Source organism: Neoarius graeffei, chromosome 4 (genome assembly GCF_027579695.1).
Source record: "Neoarius graeffei isolate fNeoGra1 chromosome 4, fNeoGra1.pri, whole genome shotgun sequence".
In the NCBI taxonomy this organism is placed as follows: Eukaryota; Metazoa; Chordata; class Actinopteri; order Siluriformes; family Ariidae; genus Neoarius; species Neoarius graeffei.
In genome coordinates, this window is record NC_083572.1 from 83,791,853 (window position 1) to 83,811,167 (window position 19,315).

The 19,315-nt window shown below is 40.9% G+C and overlaps 1 protein-coding gene across 1 annotated transcript in view; it reads right to left on the reverse strand.

Annotated features, from left to right (window-relative positions):
• Positions 1 to 19,315, reverse strand: part of lrrc7 (leucine rich repeat containing 7) — a 115,917-nt gene that overhangs the window by 36,583 nt on the left and 60,019 nt on the right. The window contains exons 14-17 of the mRNA XM_060918344.1: positions 17,621 to 17,720; positions 17,378 to 17,502; positions 4,076 to 4,264; positions 3,812 to 3,934 (exon numbers count right to left, since the gene is read on the reverse strand). Of these exons, the coding sequence (XP_060774327.1) occupies positions 3,812 to 3,934; positions 4,076 to 4,264; positions 17,378 to 17,502; positions 17,621 to 17,720 (537 nt within the window). The remainder of the gene's footprint in view (positions 1 to 3,811; positions 3,935 to 4,075; positions 4,265 to 17,377; positions 17,503 to 17,620; positions 17,721 to 19,315) is intronic.

A 19,315-nucleotide genomic window follows, 5' to 3' on the forward strand; every position in this document is an offset into this window, starting at 1 on the left:
CAAGATTTTTTCTCCCAGACTTCTCCTTAAGACTTCCTCTTATAGTTCCTCTCAGACTTTTCCTCAAGACTTCTCCTCTCAGACTTCTCCTCAAGATTTTCTCACACTTCTCTTCGAGACTTCTCCTCAAGATTTTCTCTCAGACTTCCCCTCAAGACTTCTCCACTCAGACTTCCCTCAAGATTTCTCCTCAAGACTTCACCTCTCAGACTTCTCCTCTCAGACTTCTCTTCATATTTCCATAGACCTTGTACTTCTCCTCTGACTTCTCACAGATATAAGCAGCAGATTTATTGTTTTGTGAAATAATTCTTCCATAGTTATATTCAGTTTATAGCTTGGTTACTTTATTGTCTTCAATAGTTTTGTGTATCGTGAGATAGCTAACATTGTTCATGTCTATCAGCTGGAATTATGAGCAAGTCCCTATAACGCAGGGTGTGAAAACATTTAAGCCTCGGTCACAACCGGCCGTACGTGCTCCTACGGCTGGTCTACGTGCAAAAAACGCAAGAAACGCACGGAGGGCGCGCATGAAATGCACGGAGGGCGCGCGTGTGACGTGCTGATTTTCGAGCCGCAGACCGGCCGCAGAGGTTCTTTGTCATGTCAAACAAACTCTACGGGCGCTTACGTTTTTTTCCAGGTTGCAAGACAAACTTATGGCCAACATGCGTCTTTCTCCACAAACAAAAAAAAAAACGCAGCGATTTGGGAAACGCCAAAAATCGCACGGCCAAAAAATTGTACGTCCGGTTGTGACCTAGGCTTTAGTTCAATCATGAATGCTGTTCCTTATAATGGTGTTTTATGTAGTGTTCCTGATATTCCAATGTAGGGGGTAGTGATTAGGATACTATTTCAAACACAGATGCATGATGTCAATTTTTTTTTTTAAATATTGCCAGAATGTTAAGTTTGGGACATAAATCACAAACTATCCTTCTTATAACCCACTGAATACTTGTTGAACTTTCTAGAATCTTTTCTTTGAGGCCATACATTTATGCACTCTCATCAGCAATGGTAGTTTATCAGCACAAAAGCCAACGTAGCTTCCTCTGAACAGAAGTTTCCAAGGCTTTAACACACTTAAAGTTAGACACAGGCTATCTGACCACATAAATCTCACTCTGTGGAAAAGCAAAGCCATTTAACCTTGTTTCTCAATGGGAAAACTCTCAGTAATGATGTGGACTGAAAACTGAATCCTAGCAACAGGAATCGTGGCACCACTAAGCTTTTAATGGTTGCCAATCAGCAGGCTCAGAGTGCACTTGACATTTCAGACTGACCTTTTTCTCTGTTTGCTCAACGATCTCAGCTGCAGGATGAACAACGGTCTAAGGAGTATCAAAGAATCAAATATGTGGATGTGCTTCTCACCCTGACCTGCAGGACCACCTGTGCTTACCCAACACAATTTCTCTTAAACACGACTCATTTAAATATAGAAAACACATCCTCAGGAGCAATGTTACCAAAATTCAAACACTCGCTCTAATGATTGTAAAACAAACAAATGTTGTTTTTTTCCCTGTAAACTTAATTCAGCAAATGTTTTGGGTTTGTGATTTTGAACCACAGGGTGGGTGTTAATGAATTTATCATTCTTGTGACTCCTAAACAAAGCAGCAGTTCTGGCCTGGCCATCAGCAGGTGGCAGGCTTCGAGAGCTGAATCGTTCCCACTGATTTGTGCTTACGTCCTCCGTACAGCTCATACTCCAATGTATTAACTTTTGATGAACACCTCCTGACATTGTGTGGTGCAGGCCAACCATTATAGCATGATGACAATACATTTGTTTTAGGAGATTAGAATCAGAGACCAATCAATTCTTCCCAGGCCTATATTGTTTTCATGATAAAAAGTATGTGTTTTAATCCCATTACTTAATAATGGCAGGCTAAATCTTGAATAGGAGCTTGAAACCATAGACATGAAAATGTCGATGCCACAAAAACACAATATAGTTTTCATTTTCTGTGGGATTTGATACAGGAGTTCAGGTGCTGACTAAGTTCAATTCAGTTCAATGTTATTTTTTAGATAATGCTTTTAAAAATAGACAAAAGACGACGTCCCACAGCAGCTTTATAGAAAACTGGATGTAGCTTTAGATGCCTAATGAGCAAATCGGAGGATACAGTGCAAGGAAAATCTCCCTGAGGTTACATGAGGAATAAATCTTGAAAGGAACCAGATTCAAAATGAAACCCATCTTATTCTGGGTGACACTGAATAGTATGATTATAAATCATTATATTATAAAGGTATAGAAGAATAATAACAAGCAGTACTAAGTATATTAAAGGAGTCCTGGGATAAGCATAGTTTAAAGTGAGTCCACAATTTTAATAATTAAAAAAAAAAAACAACTCTTTAGCTTGTCTTTATCTGAGGCTTTTGACTAAAGTTCTTAAGATTTGTATGTGTGATTATGTGATTTGTGATTAAGTACTGATGATTTAGTTTATCCTGATGCAACTTACAATGGCTCAGGGAAGCTTGAGGCCATGTAGAAGAAGAAGAAGAAGAAGAACAACAACAACAACAACTTTATTCATCACACATACACTTGTGAAATTCCTCTCTGCATTTAACCCATCTGAAACAGTGAATACACACATGCACGTACGTGAGCAATGAGCACACACACACACACACACACACACACACACACACACACACACACACACACACACACACACACACACACACACAGCAGTGGGCAGCGATGCTACAGTGCCCGGGAAGCAGTTGAGGGTTAGGTGCCTCACTCAAGGACACCTCAGCCAAAGGCTGCCCCATGTTAACCTAACCGCATGTCTTTGAACTGTGGGGGAAACCGGAGCACCCGGAGGAAACCCATGCAGACACGGGGAGAACATGCAAACTCCACACAGAAAGGCCCCCATTGGCCATTTGACTCAAATCCAGAACCTTCTTGCTGTGAGGCGACAGTGATAACCACTACACCAACGTGCCATCCTGTTTTCTTTGTCTATGCTATTTGAATTTATGATCACTATCTTGTAAAGGTGTGTTTACATAAATGTACATAAAACATACTGTAAGTTCAGAGTTTATCTCATTTTTTAAACTCTGTAATTGTTAATATCACTTCACATAAACTGTTTATGACAAGTCGCACCCTTGCTTTAGTGGATAATCTCACCTGGATACTGTAGACTTGTACCTAAGCACTGTTGCTGGAATCATAAATACTCTCCTGTAATTATCCCAGGACCCATTTACAAAACAAACAGTCATACTGAACATCCTTTCAACACACTACACTGTTTGTCTTTACTCTTCTACACCTGTATACTGTAATCATCTATAATTCCATTATCTTGTGCCACCCAGAAGACCATGGGTTCCCTTTACAGTCTGTTTTTTTCCTCATGTGGTCTCAGGGAGCTTTTCCTCACCATTATCATCTCTGCCTTCCTCAGTAGGGATCTGAATATGCTTTGCCACCCCTATCACAATCAGCTGATCACAAACCAAGTTACACTTGATTTTATCAGAGTCGGCCAGCATCGCTACACACCATTGGTTACGATTGATTCTGGCCCTTTCCTATGCGCTGATGTGTTACAGTATCAAACAGGCTAATGGCATATTTTCTTAGATCTATGGTTTAGACAGCTGGCTTTGTATTTCTGACAAAAATACAATATATTTCTTTCATAGCTGACAGTTTATGTTGAAAAAAAGAAAAAAAAAAACGCTCTCAGAAATGTACTTTAAAAAAGATAGGATTCAGTGTAAAAAACACAAGAGCAAAGAAAAACAGCTGTACCTCAGAGCTCTCATTCAGATCCTCCTTGTCCTTCCGCTTTGGGATGTCAATTGCCGAGTTCAGGATGACGCCTTGCTCTGGCAGAGGAGGCTTGGAGAATTCTTTAACCTCCCTCTCAGTCACCTGCCAATACACAGCAACTAATCAAAAACAATGAAAAGGTGAGAGTAACCTAAAACAAACTATGTAATTCTACATATTTAAAATGATCGACAGTTGTGTTGTTACTACAGAAAGAGATTCTGGATTTCAAATTGAGGTTACCTCCTTGGGTGCAATAGACCACTTGGGCTCATATGCGTCTGTGCTATGGAGCTCCATATTGGTGCCTGAGGAACATTTCTCTGTGCTAAGAGGGTGAGTGGTTTTCCCCACCATGTTCTGCACTGATTTCACCATGTTCTTCAGGTCCTCCGGGTAAGGGGTGGGATATCGTTTCAGATTAATCTCAACCTATAACGAGGATGAGAGAGAATGAGGTAGAAAGAAAAGGTTAAAAATAAACTATTTCTGTTTTCCTTGGCTGTTTGTTGATTGTTGTTACTTCAAGAGAATATTACACTAAGTGTTATTCGGTCACTTGTACATTTGGCACTAGAAATTTCTTGTCTAGAAGTTCAGCACCTCTTGAGCCTGACTTTCACACTTGTTGTACGTTGCTCTGGATAAGAGTGTCCGCTAAATGCTTGTAATGTAATAATTCAAATTTTCCATTTGTTTAAATAATCTACTACTTTAAAATATACATTTAAAAATGCTATTTTCTTTCTCTCTATATAGATAGATAGATAGATAGATAGATAGATAGATAGATAGATAGATAGATAGATAGATAGATAGATAGATAGATAGTACCAGTCAAAAGTTTGGACACACTTTCTAATTCAATAGTTTCTTTATTTAAAACATTTCACGTCTTAAAGTAATGATGGATGTCATTTCTGTTTACTTAGTTGAGTGGTTCTTGGCATAATATGGATTACTACAGTTGTGGAATAGGGCTGTTTACTGTATATTTATTATTTACTATTTACTGTTTGATCTCAAACACATTAAAGGAACAGTCCACCGTACTTCCATAATGAAATATGCTCTTATCTGAATTGAGACGAGCTGCTCCGTACCTCTCCGAGCTTTGCGCGACCTCCCAGTCAGTCAGACGCGCTGTCACTCCTGTTAGCAATGTAGCTAGGCTCAGCATGGCCAATGGTATTTTTTGGGGCTGTAGTTAGATGCGACCAAACTCTTCCGCATTTTTCCTGTTTACATAGGTTTATATGACCAGTGATATGAAACAAGTTCAGTTACACAAATTGAAACGTAGCGATTTTCTATGCTATGGAAAGTCCGCACTATAATGACAGGCGTACTAACACCTTCTGCGCGCTTCGACAGCGCATTGATACTGAGCTCCGTATCAATGCGCTATCGAAGCGCGCAGAAGGTGTTAGTACGCCTGTCATTATAGTGCGGACTTTCCATAGCATAGAAAATCGCTACGTTTCAATTTGTGTAACTGAACTTGTTTCATATCACTGGTCATATAAACCTATGTAAACAGGAAAAACGCGGAAGAGTTTGGTTGCATCTAACTACAGCCCCAAAAAATACCATTGGCCATGCTGAGCCTAGCTACATTGCTAACAGGAGTAACAGCGCGTCTGACTGACTGGGAGGTCGTGCAAAGCTCGGATAGGTACGGAGCAGCTCGTCTCAATTCAGATAAGAGCATATTTCATTATGGAAGTACGGTGGACTGTTCCTTTAAGAAAGCAAGAAATTGCACTAATTAACTTTTGACAAGGCACATCTGTTAATTGAAAAGCATTCCAGGTGACTACCTCATGAAGCTGGTTAAGATAATGACGATAGTGTACAAAGCGTCATCAAGGTAAACGCTGGCTACTTTGAAGAATCTAAAATTTGAAACATATTTAGTTTTTTTTAAACACTTTTTTGTTTACCACATAATTCCAAATACAACCCTGATTCCAAAAAAGTTGGGACAAAGTGCAAATTGTAAATAAAAACGGAATGCAATGATGTGGAAGTTTCAAAATTCCATATTTTATTCAGAATAGAACACAGATGGCATATCAAATGTTTAAACTGAGAAAATGTATAATTTAAAGAGAAAAATTAGGTGATTTTAAATTTCATTTGAAGGTGAAATTAGAGTCAGGTGTTTTCAATCAGTGGGATGACAATCAGGTGTGAGTGGGCACCCTGTTTTATTTAAAGAACAGGGATCTATCAAAGTCTGATCTTCACAACACATGTTTGTGGAAGTGTATCATGGCACGAACAAAGGAGATTTCTGAGGACCTCAGAAAAAGCATTTTTGATGCTCATCAGGCTGGAAAGGGTTACAAAACCATCTCTAAAGAGTTTGGACCCCACCAATCCACAGTCAGACAGATTGTATACAAATGGAGGAAATTCAAGACCATTGTTACCCTCCTCCCCAGGAGTGGTCGACCAACAAAGATCACTCCAAGAGCAAGGCGTGTAATAGTCGGCAAGGTCACAAAGGACCCCAGGGTAACTTCTAAGCAACTGAAGGCCTCTCTCACATTGGCTAATGTTAATGTTCATGAGTCCACCATCAAGAGAACACCAAACAACAATGGTATGCATGGCAGGGTTGCAAGGAGAAAGCCACTGCTCTCCAAAAAGAACATTGCTGCTCGTCTGCAGTTTGCTAAAGATCAAGTGGACAAACCAGAAGGCTATTGGAAAATCTTTTTGTGGACGGATGAGACCAGTATAGAACTTTTTGGTTTAAATGAGAAGCATTATGTTTGGAGAAAGGAAAACACTGCATTCCAGCATAAGAACCTGATCCTATCTGTGAAACATGGTCATGGTAGTATCATGGTTTGGGCCTGTTTTGCTGCATCTGGGCCAGGACAGCTTGCCATCATTGATGGAACAATGAATTCTGAATTATACCAGCGAATTCTAAAGGAAAATGTCAGGACATCTGTCCATGAATTGAATCTCAAGAGAAGGTGGGTCATGCAGCAAGACAACAACCCTAAGCACACAAGTCGTTCTAAGAATGGTTAAAGAAGAATAAAGTTAATGTTTTGGAATGGCCAAGTCAAAGTCCTGACCTTAATCCAATCGAAATGTTGTGGAAGGACCTGAAGCGAGCAGTTCATGTGAGGAAACCCACCAACATCTCAGAGTTGAAGCTGTTCTGTATGGAGGAATGAGCTAAAATTCCTCCAAGCCAGTGTGCAGGACTGATCAACAGTTACCGGAAATGTTTGGTTGCAATTATTGCTGCACAAAGGGGTCACACCAGATACTGAAAGCAAAGGTTCACATACTTTTGCCACTCACAGATATGTAATATTGGATCATTTTCCTCAATAAATAAATGATCAAGGATAATATTTTTGTCTCATTTGTTTAACTGGGTTCTCTTTATCTACTTTTAGGACTTGTGTGAAAATCTGATGATGTTTTAGGTCATATTTACGCAGAAATATAGAAAATTCTAAAGGGTTCACAAACTTTCAAGCACCACTGTATATAAACTGGCCTTTGCTTTTTTTTTTATTAATGTGCTTTTATAGTACATTTCATTGCAAAATAATAAAAAAAAAAGACAGACTCCAGACGCGGTTGTAAACTCTGCACTGAGAGCAAAACTTAGCTTACAATCTCTGAATATGGCCCATGCTGTCAAAATAATAGCTATGTATAAGTTAAAAGAAACACACAGTAAATCTGTAATCTGAGGACCACAAGGACCACAAGTTGGCCTTTTCAAGCCAACTTATATTTCAAAGGTGTCAGTGTTCCTGAAAAGCTTAGCGTCATTGAAGTCACATTTATCATACAACAATACAAGTATTCATGATCTGAAGTACCGGTATTGTTTGTCCCTAAAACTGACCTCTTAACACAAGGGCTTCTAGCATTAGAGGTATCAAAAGGTGAATTCCAGACTGACCACTTCATTCCCATCATAACCACTGTCTCATGGCCTGGATACACCAGTAAAATACCTTGCAGCAAATTAATCAGTGAAGATGTGCATAACATTGAGCATTCAGTAATTCTAAAACCTACCCTGATTTGTTGCCTTGTTTGCTATTATGAGAGCTGCACACCTTATGGCAGTTTCCCTTAATCCATCTTATTCAACATATCCCAAGATGTGTCTTTTTAGGCTTAATGCCTTACTGAGATTTCTCTTAAAGACAACAGCTCCATCAGAGTACACACAGCTAGGTGTATCCAGGCCTTTAGATACCCTCAGATCTTTTTAAGTAGACCTTATCAACAGTATGTGGTTTCTTCATGGCACCTTCATTTATTTCTTTACAGTTTACTGCCTCTTTATCACAGAATTTAAAAATGATCCTGTAATCCACTAGAATAAACTGAGTCTTTGAACAGTGTGTGATCACTTTCTTTCCTTTGGGTTAAATTTATCTCTGTTTTCAAACACAAATATTTTAGTGTCTTGATAAAGAGGGAAACACTTAATTAGGGTTCAGTTGTAAGCACATTGTAGTGTAGAAATTGTGCTTTTCTATAGGACGTAAAGTGTATGGTTGTGATTTTATACCTTTACTACTGTATGGCGGTGAAATTAATGTGCTGTTTGTATTTATTTGACATACAGCTTAAAATCAATCTTTTACCTCATTTTATCCCTCAGATTGTTTTTCATTACAGCTATATAATACATGTGTAAATGGAGTGTCTGTGTAATCCTTATATAGATTGTTACTGCAGTATTGTAGTGTGAAGTTATTCTAATCACCAAAGCAGTTTTCTCTGGCTTGTTTTTTTAGTTTATCGCTCTTAGAGGAGTTTGACTGTAGCTGTAATGAACTGGAGTCTTTGCCCCCAACTATTGGCTACCTGCACAATCTCCGGACCTTTGCGGCTGATGAGAACTTCCTGACCGAGTTGCCCAGAGAGGTGAGCGCTATAGAGCTGTTTTCTCGAATACAGAAAAGGATTATCTCATCATTTTTCTATTCCTTCTGCTCATAAAACAAATGTATGACATGAAGTGCTCATATATACAACCCGGATTCCAAAAAAGTTGGGACAAAGTACAAATTGTAAATAAAAACGGAATGCAATGATGTGGAAGTTTCAAAATTCCATATTTTATTCAGAATAGAATATAGATGACATATCAAATGTTTAAACTGAGAAAATGTATCATTTAAAGAGAAAAATTAGGTGATTTTAAATTTCATGGCAACAACACATCTCAAAAAAGTTGGGACAAGGCCATGTTTACCACTGTGAGACATCCCCTTTTCTCTTTACAACAGTCTGTAAACGTCTGGGGACTGAGGAGACAAGTTGCTCAAGTTTAGGGATGGGAACGTTAACCCATTCTTGTCTAATGTAGGATTCTAGTTGCTCAACTGTCTCAGGTCTTTTTTGTCGTATCTTCCGTTTTATGATGTGCCAAATGTTTTCTATGGTTGAAAGATCTGGACTGCAGGCTGGCCAGTTCAGTACCCGGACCCTTCTTCTACGCAGCCATGATGCTGTAATTGATGCAGTATGTGGTTTGGCATTGTCATGTTGGAAAATGCAAGGTCTTCCCTGAAAGAGACGTCGTCTGGATGGGAGCATACGTTGCTCTAGAACCTGGATATACTGTACCTTTCAGCATTGATGGTGTCTTTCCAGATGTGTAAGCTACCCATGCCACACGCACTAATGCAGCCCCATACCATCAGAGATGCAGGCTTCTGAACTGAGCACTGAAAACAACTCGGGTCGTCCTTCTCCTCTTTAGTCCGAATGACACGGCGTCCCTGATTTCCATAAAGAACTTCAAATTTTTATTCATCTGACCACAGAACAGTTTTCCACTTTGCCACAGTCCATTGTAACTGAGCCTTGGCCCAGAGAAGACGTCTGCGCTTCTAGATCGTGTTTAGATACGGCTTCTTCTTTGAACTATAGAGTTTTAGCAGGCAACGGCGGATGGCACGGTGAATTGTGTTCACAGATAATGTTCTCTGGAAATATTCCTGAGCCCATTTTGTGATTTCCAATACAGAAGCATGCCTGTATGTGATGCAGTGCCGTCTAAGGGCCCGAAGATCACGGGCACCCAGTATGGTTTTCCGGCCTTGACCCTTACGCACAGAGATTCTTCCAGGTTCTCTGAATCTTTTGATGATATTATGCACTGTAGATGATGATATATAACTCTTTGCAATTTTACACTGTCAAACTCCTTTCTGATATTGCTCCACTATTTGTCAGCGCAGAATTAGGGGGATTGGTGATCCTCTTCCCATCTTTACTTCTGAGAGCTGCTGCCACTCCAAGATGCTCTTTTTATACCCAGTCATGTTAATGGCCTATTGCCAATTGACCTAATGAGTTGCAATTTGGTCCTCCAGCTGTTCCTTTTTTGTACCTTTAACTTTTCCAGCCTCTTATTGCCCCGTCCCAACTTTTTTGAGATGTGTTGCTGTCATGAAATTTCAAATGAGCCAATATTTGGCATGAAATTTCAAAATGTCTCACTTTCGACATTTGATATGTTGTCTATGTTCTATTGTGAATACAATATCAGTTTTTGAGATTTGTAGATTATTGCATTCCGTTTTTATTTACAATTAGTTCTTTGTCCCAACTTTTTTGGAATCGGGGTTGTATGTTCCATATGTTATTTCATAGTTTTGATGTCTTCAGTATTGATCTACAACGCAGAAAAGAGTCAAAATACAGAAAAAAAACCTTATTAGTGAGTAACTTTTGACTGGTACTGTACATGGCAAAACTTTTGACACCCTTCATGAAATTGTCACCCAGCAGAGACTGCTGTTGCCCATGTCCTGTTTCATTGGGTTATAAATATATATAATAAATGTTATAATAAATCTGTTATTGCTTAACTCTTGAATATTTTATATGGTGAATATCATCATTAAAAAGCCTATATCTTTGCTTTCCAATGAAATGTATCTCGTTAAGATCTGTTCAGTACTTTGGGAGTAACAGCAGGCTGAAGTTGGTACAACAGAGTAAAAACTCTGCTCGTGTGACGTCAGGAAACTGCCGGTGCTTTTTGAGTCATGGGAAAATGTTCAGACTCTCTCTCTTCTGATCGGTTTCCCACTGGATTACTTGTGAATATCAATCAGATAACTTTTATAGGGATGTTCTCTAGCTCTCACTGTATCTGATAAAGTATTCAGCAAAATTTTCCGTCAGCTATTTTTGATGTTATGCTTCAGGGAGACTTTGAAGTGAGTTTTCATAGCTTTACCTACTTATTTTTTCAAATCAAACTGATTCCTGTAAGTAAATAAATAAATAAATAAATAACTATTTTAGAATATAACTGTAGTTGTTAAGATGAAAAATATTGAGATCATAGTGGTCGGAATTATATTTAAAAAAACGTAAGTCGGAAATGCGAGTGTCAATTTCAATTTGATTAACCGGAATTGTTTATTGGATGTGGATCACACACTTTTTTCGAGGTTAGCCTTGAAAGCTGTGAATATTAATCGATATAATCATTTATATTCTTTCATATAAACACTAGTAGGACCTACTTAGAAATACAAAGGCCTACAGAGCACAAAGAGGGTATTAGAACTATTCTTTTATTACTTTTTTATTTTGATGGAGAATGCTAGATATGACATTCAACGCTTATTTATGCATATTTTATAACTGTATTTGTAATTTGTAATTGTAATTAACATTGATTTCGCCTTCTTTGTGATGTATAAATGAGAGTTAGGCTCAGCTTTATGTTGCACAAATAAAGCCATGTGGTGAAACTTTGAAGAAAAGAGTGTACCGATTTAACATGTTTGCCTAATTAGCATAATTAATACTAATTAAATACTAATTTGCATGATTTTTTTTACTATTTAAAAATAATATTCAGCATACAACCATCTATGTGCCTGCCAATTTCCATGTAAATATCTTGAAAAATAAAAAAAGTTATTAAGAAAAAAACATTTGATCTCATTCGTTAATGAGGCCCATTTTGAACAATGTTATCCTAGCACAATATTATGACAGTTTTCTAAAAAATTAAGCCATTTTTTCAATCTTTGATTTGTAATATCTCAAGAATAGATAAACATTTTAATTCTGTAAAAAGTATGTTGTTCTGCATTCAATTCTGAATTCAATGAGAGCTGTTTCAAGCAATTTGAGCTGAATTTTCACCTGATATGCCTAACTATATGGCCAACAGTATGTGTATCATCAATCACCATGGAGGAAACAAAATTTCTGACACAATGGATACAGATGGTTCTCAGGCAATACATAGACAGTTATAAATATCATTAAGCAGAATCAGTGTCAGAACAAAAAAGTTTCTGAAACAGTTGGAAATCTCCTGGGCATGACGTTAAACTACATCCGGTGACAAGGCTCCAACCAGGGATGGATGGGGCTATGGGGAGCGTGGAGTTACCCCTTAATTGTCATCACTCCCAGGTCCACTCTGTCCCGGAGTGGTAGCACCTGTTAGAGTGCCAGCTATGGCTTAAATAGCACCTGCTGCCTTGCAGGCTTCCGTCTTTTTAGACAAAGGCCAAGGCAGTAGAGCCTGACAGAAAAACTGCAGTGGAGCCCCGTTAGACAATCAGCCTGTAGATCCTGCTGGCTTTTTGGCAGCTCCTGCAGCAAAATCAGTGCCAGACGTCGTGTGTGCACTCCTTTGGACTACACTGAGGATACCGAGTGGGGGAGTCTGGAGTATGGGCAACCCAGTCTCTCCTTAACCTTGCCCAGGCTGCACCCTGGAGAGGTCACTCCAGTGCTGTCCATCTACAGCAAAACAACACAGGGGATGACAGTTACGGGTTATAAGCCAGCGATGATTGGCATAACTGCAGGCACCACGGGCCATCCCCGACAGTGGGAGAGACCACCATATCTCACTGATCAGCTACCACCCACCTTAAGCTGTCAGCCCCTGGCTAATAGGGTGCTGATCCGTCACAACCTGCCTGCCGTACTGGGTGTGTAGAGCTTAAGGATCCATCCTGACAAGCAGGTTGCCTCCACGCACACACCATGAGAAGCTACGGATTGCCACCTGGAACATACGAACTGTGTGTCCAGGTTTTGTTGATGACCCTGACCTGCTTACGGACTTAAGGAAGACTGCAATCATCAACCATGAGCTGTCCAGGCTCAATGTAGATATTGCTGCTCTTCAAGAGACACGACTCCCTTCAGATGGCTCTGTGCAAGAGAAGGACTACACCTTCTTTTGGAAAGGCAAAGACCCCAGCGAGCCTAGAATTCATGGTGTCAGCTTTGCTGTGAAGAACAGTCTCTTGCCATCAGTCATTCCACTAACTGAGGGCACTGAACGCATTCTCTCTCTCTGTCTGTTATGTACCACAGGCAACTTGACCCTTATTTCTGCCTATGCTCCAACTCTAGGTTCTGAGGATGATGACAAAGATTGCTTCTATGAAGATCTATCTAGGCTGATTTCCACCACGCCCGCATCAGAAGGAATCTTCATCCTAGGTGACTTCAATGCATGCATAGGGGCTGACTATGAAACCTGGAGCCCTACCATAGGCAAATTTGGTGTCGGTGCCATCAATGATAACAGCCAGAGATTGCTTGAGATGTGCACATATCACCAGCTTTGTGTGATGAACACCTTCTTCTGCAACAAACAATGCTGATGTGCGTCCTGGCACCACCCTCGATCAGGGCATTGGCATCAGCTCAACCTGATAATCACCAGGAAGACCCAGCTGAACACTGTGCACAACACCCACTCATACCACAGTGCAGACTGCAACACAGATCATAGCTTAGTGTGCTCCATCCTCTGTTTAAGCCCAAAGCCATTCCACAACACAAGGCAGAAGATGACCCCCAAAATCAATGCAGCAAGCGCGAAGAACCAGCAGTTCTGCGAGGAATTCAAGACCTCCTTGGAATCTGCCCTGCTAAACTGCCCCTCCGATGATAGCTCAAAGATGTGGGAGTTCATCTGAAATGCTACTTACAAAACTGCAATGGAATGCTTTGTCAAGAAGAAACGCAAACAAGAGGATTGGTTTGAAGAGAGCTATGAAGTCCTTGCTCCATTCCTGGAAGCCAAATACAAAGCCTTTCTGCACCACAAAGCACATCGATCACCCTCCTCCCTTGACACCTTCAAAGTGGCTAGAAACAATGCTCAACACATTGCCAGAAAGTGTGCCAATGACTATTGGTCATCCCTTGCAGAGAAGATCCAAATATCCTCAGACACAGGCAACCTAAAAGAGCTGTTCAAGGGTATCAAGACAGCATTCGGCCCAACTGCCAACAAGACTGCTCCACTGAAGTATCTCACTGGTGGGCTCATCACAGACAAGACCAAGCAGCTTGAGCAATGGGTTCAGCACTACGAAGCACTATACAGCACCGAGAATCAGGTGACAAGAGAAGCCATAGAATCTCTGGAATCTTTCCCAACTATGTCTGAGCTTGACCAAGTTCCAACAGAGAGGGAGCTGCTTAAAGCCATTGACTCTCTCTCCATGGGTAAGGCCCCAGGCAGTGATGGCATACCACCTGAAGTCATCAGAGCTGGAAAAAACTCATCACTGATCAAACACCTCCACCAACTGCTAATCCAATGCTGGCAGGAAGCTCACATCCCACAAGACCTACGCAACGCTAAAATCATCACTCTACAAAAACAGAGGCAAGCGTTCTGACTTCAACAATTACAGAGGCATATCCCTGTTGTCATTTGTTGGGAAAGTGTTTGCAAGAGTAGCCCTGAAATGCCTCCAAATCCTAGCAGACAGAGTGTACCCCAAGTCGCAGTGTGGATTCAGAGCACATCGTTCCACTGTCAACATGATCTTTTCCCTCAGACGGTTACAAGAAAAGAGCCGGGAGCAGAACATGCCACTCTACCTCGCGTTCATTGACCTGACCAAGACCTTTGACCTTGTAAGCCGTGCAGGGTTATTTGTGCTCCTTGAAAGAATTGGCTGTCCCCCAACCCTATTCAGGATCATCAAGTCATTCCACAATGACATGAAGGCAAGGATTTTCTATGACCGATCCCTTTCTGATCCCTTTCCCATCAAAAGCATAGTAAAGCAAGGTTGTGTTCTTGCACCAACCCTCTTTGGTATCTTTTTCTCACTCCTTCTACAACATGCTTTCCACTCAACCGATGAATGTGTCTACATCCACACCAGATCCGACGGCAGCCTTTTCAATATTGTGCAGTTGAGAGCCAAGACCAAAGTACGGCGAGTGTTGATCAGAGAGCTTCTGTTTGCCGATGATGCCGCCCTCATAGCACAATCTGAGGAAGGCTTGCAAAGGCTGGTGGACCTTTTCTCCAAAGCATGCAAAGAATTTGGCCTTACCATCAATCTGAAGAAGACCCAAGTATTGAAAAGAAGAAGAAACCCCTTTTATTTATTCGTCACATGCACACTTCAAGCACAGTGAAATTCATTCTCTGCATTTAACCCATCTGAAGCAGTGAACACACGTACACACACCCAGAGCAGTGGGCAGCCCAGAGTGCCCAGGGAGTAGACAGGGATTTAGTACCTTGCTCAAGGGCACCTCAGCCCAAGGCCGCCCCACGTCAACCGAACTGCATATCTTTAGATTGTGGGGGAAACCGGAGCAAACCGACACAGACACAGGGAGAACATGCAAACTCCACACAAAAAGGCCCTCGCCAGCCACTGGGTTCGAACCCGGAACCTTCTTGCTGTGAGGCGACCGTGCTAAACACTACACCACCGTGCCGCAGAACCCAAGATGCAACGCAGAACTGAGTATCATCATAGACAGCACTGTCCTTGATGTGGTCAGCAAATTTACTTACCTGGGCTCTACCATCTCCGATAACCTGTCCCTCGACCGAGAAATAGCCAAACGCATTGGAAAGGCTTCAACAACACTGGCCCACCTCTCAAAACGAGTCTGGGAGAACCGCCTGCTCACAACCAGCACAAAAGTGAAGGTATACAATGCCTGTGTTCTCAGTATCCTTCTATATGGCCTATATATGCAGAGTAAGAAAACAGATTCAACTCATTCCACATGCGGTGCTTGCGGCGAATTCTCGGAGTGACATGGAGGGATAAGATGCCCAACCAAGAGGTCCTGGAGAGAACAAAGAGCAAGACACTCCATTTGATCCTTGCACATCGTCACCTCTGTTGGCTAGGACATGTTCATCATATGGAAGATGGAAGGATACCCAAAGTCTCTTGTATGGCGAGCTGTTGACTGGTGCTAGGGGCAAAGGCAGACCCCTACTAAGGTTCAAAGGTGTCTGCAAGTATGACTTGAAAGAGTTTCAAATCCCGTCTACATCTTGAGAAGCAGTCGCAGATGATCGGGGCAAATGGAGAAAGGCTTTAAGTCGGGCAGCCAAGGTTTGTGAATAGCATCGTCTTGAGCATTGGCAGCAGAGAAGAGATTATCGCAGGTCGAGAACCGGTTCTTCTGCCTAGTTTTTTTTTCATACACTGCACACATTTTAATATTTTACCTTTTTGGTGGTGCTATGCTATTGTCTGTCAAGACATACGGCAGCCATCATCATAATCATCATGGGGGAAACAAAGTTTCTGACACAATGGATACAGATGGTTCTCAGGCAATACATAGGCAGTTATAAATATTATTAAGCAGAATCAGTTTCAGAACAAAAACGTTTCTGAAACAATTAGAAATCTCCCAAGAATTGAACACACAATGCCACCACTGATGAAGACAAATAACCCAAAGATCAGTTTTAGAATTGCACAGCTTAGTTGAGTCTAATGGTTAACAGGTTTCAAAATCAACTAGCATACTCAACCCCCATAACATCAAGCTGTTTGGAAACTTTGCAAGAAAGAGGCCTTTCCAAACAGCTTCTCACAACATGGAGCACCTGAACTCCAGCAAGCATCATTGGAACTACAGCTGGCATCATATGTCACATGAAACCTAAGTCAAAATTTCTGGTCACACCATCAGCATGTTTATTACAAAATTGGGCTGCAAACATGGAAAAGCAAAAGATGTCCACTGTAATACATGGCAGTGGATCATTGATGCTTTGGGGCTGGTTTGTGGGGTTTCCAGGAGTCTTGGGAATATTTCAGCCCAAAACCTGATTGGCTCTTACAGGAGGTTCAAACTTTGTCATAGATAGAGCTTTCAACAAGATTATAAGCCAAATATACTTACAAACCACCACAAACAAGCTCACAGAAACACAGAATTATCTGCAATGACCTAAACAGGCTCCAGATTAAAACCTGTCACCTGAACTGAAGAGGGAAATCAACATGTGAAAATTTAACAATATAATGGAGGATGAAATGCTTTCCAAAATACTCTACATGTGTCTCAACTTTGCTAGATATTACAGGAAGAGACTTTCACCAGTGAAGTCGTCACTAGTGAGCTAGTTAAAACTGTGTTTAAATAAAAAGCCTCTGTTTGATGTCAAAACACTGGGTGCCAATAATTCTCGAGGGTACTGTCATCTTTATGAGTATATCCACACAAGCACTGAGACACAAAAGAAGTCTAAGGAACCTTGACTTTTGCAGAGTTGTCCTCCTCCTCTTTCTTATCCTCAAAGTCAAATGCCACAGTCATCCTCTGCTGCCTCTGCTCCTCCCAGAGAGCGGGGTTGAAGCTGTCGCTGTCTGACTGGTAATCTGCAGACACAAAGGGAGTTATCCTTACACAAAGACCATATAACTCAAATTCAAGAATGCTGATGTGATGTGGAATTATTAGACATGCCAGTGGACAAGTTGTTGAACTTTTCTCCACCTTCATCATGCCGTGGTTGCTGGGGAAACATGTAGTTTGTAAGCACCCTCTGTTTGGTCTCAGGATGAGCCTCGGTTTGCAGGGGGATAAGGGCTTTGGACTGCAGGGGATCAATGGAGAAAAGACATTAAATATCAACAATAGAATATCAAGAACATTATTAATCTCACAGGGGATTAATCTGTCCTTAAAATATTTTCAAAAATCGAAAATAAGGTTTTGTTTATGGCTTCCATATCAAATTCCATCCATCACTGCTTATCCTGTGCAGGGTTGCGTGCAAACTGCAGCCTATTCCAGCTGACTATGGGCGGGGGGTACACCTTGGACAAGTCACCAAATCATTGCAGAGCTGACACATAGAGACAAACAACCATTCACACTCACACCCACACTCAATTTAGAGCCACCGATTAGCCTAACCTGCATGTCTTTGGTCTGTGGGGGAAACCGGAGCACCCGGAGGAAACCCACACAGACACGGGGAGAGCATGCAAACTCCACACAGAAAGGCCCCCGTTGGCCACTGGGCTTGAACCCAGAACCTTCTTGCTGTGAGGCGACAGTGCTAACCACTACACCACTGTGCCACCCCATATCAAATTATTTTTTGTTTTTGACTTTTATGGAATGAAGCTCAACATCACAACCAATTCTCATAGGAAAACACACAGAATGATATGAAGAGGTGAAATTGGAGCTAATTACTTTCTAACCCAGACTGTAGATTCATGCAGTCTAACAGTAACAGTCATGCCAGGTGATTACACTGAGTGAAAGTTGTCGTGTTGTGGTAATCCTTTGGAATGATGAGCACCCTGGCGTGCTAAAATAAACTTGCAGTTTTATTACAAGGTTCAACTAAGTACATACTCAATCATCTTCACATTATCAACTGACTTTATCACAGCATATCAGGTAAGTACATGACAGGAAGAAGTTCCGGTAAGTATATGTAGCCAATAGGATTAGAGCATTGGTAGGGACTACTTTCTTGCATATCAATACATCGTATAGGATATTCTGTGTGAATATTACATCCCCCTTCTTTTAAAAGATTCAAGTGCCAACTTAAAAACTCATTACTCATATACATTACCTGTATGTGTTAAATAACAATAACTGGAAAAAGTTTCTGCAATCTATAACTAACTGTAAGCTTCTATAAATCTCATTAACAAACATTAATAATATCAAGTGCTGGTGATATCAAAATTCTCATATCAACTTTCTTTGGACCATTAAATCAAGGTAAGTAACATACATATCAAATCAACTTTAAACTCAGTATTACTTATTCACTTGTACTGTACTACTTAGAATTATAATGCACATAACGCATTGATCACATCATGAACTCAAGTATCATTCACAGTGTTACAAAGATTTAATTTTTTTTTTTGGTTTCAGGGCAGCGATCCGCCTACACCCTTTTACATTGCTTTACAAGTCCAGTACAGTTCTGGGCTTGATTTCTTGTCCAGACCTTGTTCTCACAGCAGCGCTAACAGGGGCTGTCTCTTCTGCTGCTGGTGTGGTAGGTAACCGGTTGCTGGGTTCTGTGTGCTGTGCATTGTCAAGTGTATGCTTATCAGTGTGGGTGTGATGATCTTCCTTGGTGTGCAGGAGGTGTCGCCGGTTTCTCCTGTACTCCTGTCCTTCAGCAGTTCGGATGTGGTAGGAGCGGTCTGTGTC